The sequence below is a fragment of the Pipra filicauda genome, unplaced genomic scaffold (genome assembly GCF_003945595.2).
Source record: "Pipra filicauda isolate LSUMZ 115617 unplaced genomic scaffold, ASM394559v2 scaffold209_size2725305_pilon, whole genome shotgun sequence".
Taxonomy (NCBI): Eukaryota; Metazoa; Chordata; class Aves; order Passeriformes; family Pipridae; genus Pipra; species Pipra filicauda.
Window position 1 is genome coordinate 1,760,619 of NW_024104320.1, and position 6,000 is coordinate 1,766,618.

The following is a 6,000-nucleotide window of genomic DNA, read 5'->3' on the forward strand; positions in this document are numbered from 1 at the left end:
GGGGAGAAGTGCCAGTACTAGTGAAAGCCTCCGTGCTCATTTCCACCATTTTTTTGACTGATGTTCCCATATAAAAGTTGGGAACGTTCATATGGACAACTGAGTAGTAAAAATCACAGCACAGCAGGAAACAAAACTTCTTTACTGGAATCTTGATTTGCAGTTGTCATCATGGTTAGGTATCAAAACCAGTTAGGTGTTAATCTTATCCCAGCTTCCAGAATCTCTTTCTTCAGAAACAGGGAGAAAGTGTGAACAGTGTCAATTAGGAGCAAATTTAGTAGCTGATCAAACAGATGAACATTATTTAGAGTTCAGTCTTGCACAAGACTCAGACATACCCTTAATTTGAAAGCTGATTATAGAATTAGGTTTTTAACTGGATGCAATCTCTGCCTACAAACCTCAGACCTGTTATTTGTTGTGGACCTGTTCCAAAACTTGCCTGAGTGTTTGGAAAGACTTCACCAGTCTCAGTGACAGCTGGAACAGTCTTTGCAGTCACGGTCTATCAGCAAGAGCAGAACCATTCTTCATGCTTTTGTAAATATTAAACATTCAAATTGTATCAGAGCTCTTCCAGTGCCTCCTTCTTGGGCAAGGGACTTATTCCAGTTTTGTCATTGCACTCAGGATGAAGTGGTTGGAGGGAAAATTCCACAAATCCCTGTTTTATTCTTCTTCCATAAACAAAGCTTTGCTGCCAAGGTGTTAACAAGGGGCTTCTAAAATACAACCCAGGAGATATCATTCCAACTTTTAGACTGCTTGGCCTGAGCCTTATTAATAAGGGGCTCCTGGAGAGCTTCTTCTATTCTACAAGGGGATTTTAACAGCCTGTGGGGCTAACGGTAAGTTCCCAGGAAGATATTGCTCCTACTGTTTCTCTGGCCATGCTTAATGCTGTACCTTTTGCTGGGGGCCCTCTGAAATTTTCCTCCCAACTGAGGTTTCAGAATGCATGAAACCGTCACAGGAAGCCAGCAGCGTTAATGTCTTGATTGTTTTTTATTTATTGAAACAATTTATTATGATAGCAATAACAACCTTGGCCTGTGGCATTTCCTGGGGAATTGATGAGAGTCTGGGCTGATGCTCCCAGCAGATTGTTAGCCCTCAGGAAATAGGCTCTGTAATTGCTGTTGGTTTGGTTGGAAAAATAAAATAAAATGTGTTTCTAATTTTTGGCCAGTTTAAGTCCCTAGAAAATGGTGGCTTTTGTATAGAGGGTTATATAGAGCATATATATTTGTCTGCATGGATTAAATTCAGGCTTGAATCAGTGACATTTTCATCAATGCTTTCAACCAAGAAAGAAAAAGACAAGGAAGGGGAAAGGTAACCCCAGCTAAAGAAATTGATGGCAGCTGGGTCCTGCTAGAAGCTCTCAGCTGTCACCCACAGCAGTGGAAAAGCTACACTGGTTAAAATCTATGTGTTAATGAGTGTACACACACACACATCTGAATGAATTTCAGAATTATGTTAATTCCTGCTGCTGATGTCCATACACTTTTAAAGAACTTTTTTTCAAGTATAATGAGTGTTTTGAGGAGCCTCAGTGTTGATATGATGAATCTGACCCACTTTTGAGCTTTTGGAAGCTGCTGAGCATCCATTTGCTGAAGAGGGTGCCCCTCTTGGTCTTCGCAAGTAGAACATGCAATGGGGGAAGCTCTCAAAATCACTTATGGACCGTCAAACTGCTAAATCTAGGCTATTGCTGACTTGGCTACTTCAACTGAGAAAAAGCAGATTGAGCCCATGGTTTTTAGCTTAAGTTGCTCTTTCTGCTGTGAAAAAAAAAGAGATGCTGCTGCTGTGCAAGTGGAGTGTACGTATGATAAATGCCAAGACTGCAGTTGAATGTAAGGTTATAGCTTTGTGAGGAAATCCAGACAGTGTCTCAGATATTGACAGAGTAGCTGTAGGAGCTCATAAATGCCACTGGAGCCCAAAGATTCAATTACAACCATCGTGCTGCATGAAGGGCTGTAGTACAAGCACGAGCAGGGGATGAAAGATGGTTACTTAAGTAGCAATCGAAGTGCATTTTGTTCATGAGCTGGATACAGTAGCACGAAAAAAAAAGTGTGGAGGAGAAAGGAAAAGCAGGACACGGGCAAAACCGGGGGCACAGAAACCGCATGTGTCTGTGTCTCAGGCTCCAATCCATGTTTTTTTTATGAGTTGCTTTAAAGGAACAAACAGTGGAACTAATGCAACCAAATTAAGCCCATGTGTGTGCAGAACATGGTACTCAGGAAAGTGTGCCTGGTGTTCTGTCAACCAGGCAGAGCCAAGGCAGGGTGGACCCAGCGCCTTCCAGTACAAGCACATCAGTTGTGCTTGTTTGCTCTTCTCACACTCCCAAGCTCCAGATGTCCCCAGAGCCCTCCTTAGGACTACTTGCAAAAGGACCTTGGTGATTAGTGTCCTCAGCGTCCTCAGTTACATTGCACATGGAAGCAAAAGTGTCATCAGGAGTGATTCTGCTTTCCTTGGAGTTTTCAAATCTCTGAAATTTAAGCCACTTCTTCACTGTTCACACAAGACCAGATGGACAGCAGCAGCAGCTTTGCTACTGCACAAACAAGGCTGAAGTTTTAATTTGGGTCCTGTCCCCTGAGTTCAGGGTAACCATTAGCTTCATTGGAGCAAGGGTTTCACTTGCCAGGCTGCTGCAGGGGTCATTGGCACATCCTTCATGCCTGCTCTGGTATCTTCTCTTTTACCTTTGGATTTTGGCTGTCTCACTTTTGTCAAAATATCTTAGTTTAAAACCTTTGGCTTTGGTCTCACTTGGCTTTCCAACTAACTACTGCTGCTTTTAATAGAATGGTTTGGTTGGAAGGAACCTTAAAGATCATCTAGTTTCAACCTCCTCTTCATGAGCCCACTGGCACATTCAGTTTAGTGTCCAATTTTTTGTGTCACAGCAGAGTTTGCAGGAGGCTGATCCACCTCTTTCTCTTTTTGGGCTTGCTGAAGGTATCTGCTGCACTTTCCTCCTCCTTTTTTCTCCCTCTGTTCAGCCTGATTTTTTTCCCATGTCATCCACGTCAACCACTCTTGCATCAGTTTTATGTTTTATTAGCTAGTTTTCAGACTATCTTGACATCTTCCTTCACCTTGGCCTGTCAGTCACCTTTGAGATTCATTTGGGAGAGAAGTGAAGAGCACAAAGCTGTTTTGTCTCTGTAACTGTTCCGTGAGCACATCCAGATACCAAACTACACACTGCCTTGAACGGTACATGAAACAGTGTTTGGGTTCTGACCACAAAATTAGAGAATAATTTAGGTTGGAAGAGGCCTCTGGGAGTCTTCCGGTCCAACCTCCTGCTCAGAACATGACTAACTTCAGATTTAGAGCCAGCTTTGAAATTAGAGCAGGGTTTTGTCCTGTTGAGTTTTGAACATCTCCAAATAGTCTCCAAACTTTAAGGAGACCAGCTGGAAAGGGCAGCTTTTAAAAACACAGTGGGGGAAGTGAAAGTAGAGTGTAGTCTTTTAACTACAGAGATCTTTTGAGGCCAGATGTCAGCTCTCAGCTGATGGGAGCTGTTACAGATCCATCACTCAGTTCAAGGGAATAAAACTCATCTGAGGAACTGACTCCATCCTTCAACTCAGGACGCTCATCAGACACTGCAGAGTAGAGCTGGCCTTGGCACTTCTGCTGGGTTCACCTTTACCCATTTAGTGTGCCTATAAAAAAGGTGATTCAGCCCAGAGGAATTGCAGTTACAACATTTATGATAATTACACTTCCAAGTAGTCCCATGGAAAAAAAAAAAAGAAAAGAATGTGGTAAATAAACAAGATGGCCTAGTTTGAAAAGCATTGTGGATCCTTTGGAGTCCTGTTATATCACCTCAGAAATGTGGTTATGCAGGATTCATCCTGTTAGTGCACTGACTCCAGCTATGCCTGTGTAGCACAGGTATACCTTTTTGGTGGTCTGGGCGGGAAGCCAGCACACTTGCCTTAGATAAGCAAATGAAATCTATGAATAAATAATATGCATTTTTTTCATACTGCCAAGCCTCCCATTTCAGCTGGGCCAGAGCACAGAGAACATATAAAGTTTTGTAATCATCTTTATGCCTGTTATGAAGATAGTGGATGTGACAGCAAGATGCACTTACCTGCTGCTGGGTGTGCAGCATGCTGGTGAAAACCCCGTGAGAAATAGCTTTTAATTCCATGGACTGCTCTCTTGCCTTCCAGACAACTCCAAGACACGGCTGCAGCAAACCCACATTCTGCATGTGGGCAAATGCCTTGGCAGCAAATCTACCGTTTAAATTCTCCTTCCTGATTCCCTCAGGGGGAGGAGGCAAAGAAGGGCAGAGAAGTAAAAGCAGTCATTGGAAACTCTGCCCCTCCAGAGACCGTGCCCGGTGTGAGCATGGAAAGGCTGTGTGTGTTCTGTTCTTTTGAGGATTGTTCTTGACCACCATTTCCTTTCTCCTGCCAGAAAACCCCGAGCGGGCTGCTCTGTATTTTGTCTCCGGAGTGTGCATTGGACTTGTCCTGACCCTGCTGGCCCTGGTGCTCAGGGTGTCCTGCCGGACGGACTGCAAACGCTCCTCCTCCAAAAAGCCTCCTCGGGAGCGGGAGAGCGACAGCGACAGCAGTGACAGCGACGACGATTCGGACACCACCTCGGACCTGTCTGCCCGCAGGCACCGCAGGTTCGAGAGGACTTTGAACATGAACGTCTTCACTTCGGCGGAGGAGCTGGAGCGGGCACAGCGGCTGGAGGAGCGGGAGCGCATCATCCGGGAGATCTGGATGAACGGCCAGCCCGACATCCCAGGGACCAGGAGTCTCAACCGCTACTACTAAAGTGATTGGGAGTCCAACTGTCCTGCCCTACGCCCTGGGGCTGCTCCACACCGGATAGAGGAGGGGGGGGTGGAATATTTTGTGGGTGTCTCCCCTTTTCCTATCAGGTGTGCCACCTGGAGTGGTGTGGATGGACAGCAATAAAGCTTTCCCCATCTCCTTCTCCCTGACATGTTGCTATCACCCCTCTTCACAGACACTTTCTGGTTTCAACAGAGGTGGTTGCCAACTTCATTTCTTAGTAGCAGGCAGGAAGGTGACAATTACAGTCCTCCCACATGGGATATGGTGTTCAGCACGCTGCAATATGAGTACTTCTCTCTTGGCTGAGGAGAGAAGTCTCCCAGGAGTTGGTTTTCATGTAGGATTTTTTGGTTTCCCTTTCCTGAGGACTGTGGGAGCACTATGAACAAAATGACAAATCTGGAAAGATGATTTGAGGGGGGAGGGGGAAGTGCATCCTGACGGATTGTCTTGTGACTTCAGAAGCCATGAGATTACCCTGATTAAAACCCAACAGCAAATAGGACTTGTTAAGAACTGCGGGGTGGGGGGGAGGGGGATTCTTCCATCGTGAAATCATCTCGGTGCTTGGATGTTCGCCATAGTGTATTCAGTTATTTATGGCTGTCTTTTCATCTTCCTTTTCAATGGGAACATTTAGTTTTTTTACTGACACCTCAGGGATAAAATCCTATTATTTTTTTGAGTCTGTTCTCCCTGCTGGCCCCTGTCAAACACAACCCAATCCACCTCCAACAGTGAAATTATGGTAATATAAGAGATGTGTCAGTGACTGGTGAGAAGTTAACAACCTCAAAGAGGTTGAAAAAGGTTTTCTTTTTGTTTTGTTTTAAATATATATATATATATATTTGAAGATGCTGCACAGGAATGTGCCTTATTCTTTTTGTTGTTGTTGTTAAACTACAGTTTTCCTATGGATAGCAATGCACAATGTTTTATATATTTTATTAAAAAAAAATAAAAATAAAAGGTCTGTGTTTACCAGAGGAAAAATCAAGACAGAAGAAGTAACATATGACAACAAAATGGGTAATAAATGCTAAATAAACTCTGGTTTGCTTCAATGGGTTTGAATTTGCATCCTCGGTTTTAGCACAAGTGTTGCTTGAGGGAGATGCTT

General features: G+C 44.1%; 1 protein-coding gene across 6 annotated transcripts in view; it reads left to right on the forward strand.

Moving 5' to 3' along the window:
- The window catches only part of EVA1A (eva-1 homolog A, regulator of programmed cell death), a 212,013-nt gene extending 206,625 nt beyond the window's left edge, over positions 1–5,388 (forward strand). For all 6 annotated transcript variants that reach the window (XM_039380962.1, XM_027749292.2, XM_027749289.2 and 3 more), the window contains one exon: positions 4,483–5,388. In XM_039380962.1, coding sequence (XP_039236896.1) covers positions 4,483–4,853 — 371 coding nt within the window. In that variant the 3' untranslated portion in view covers positions 4,854–5,388. The remainder of the gene's footprint in view (positions 1–4,482) is intronic.
- The last annotated feature ends 612 nt before the right edge of the window (positions 5,389–6,000 follow it).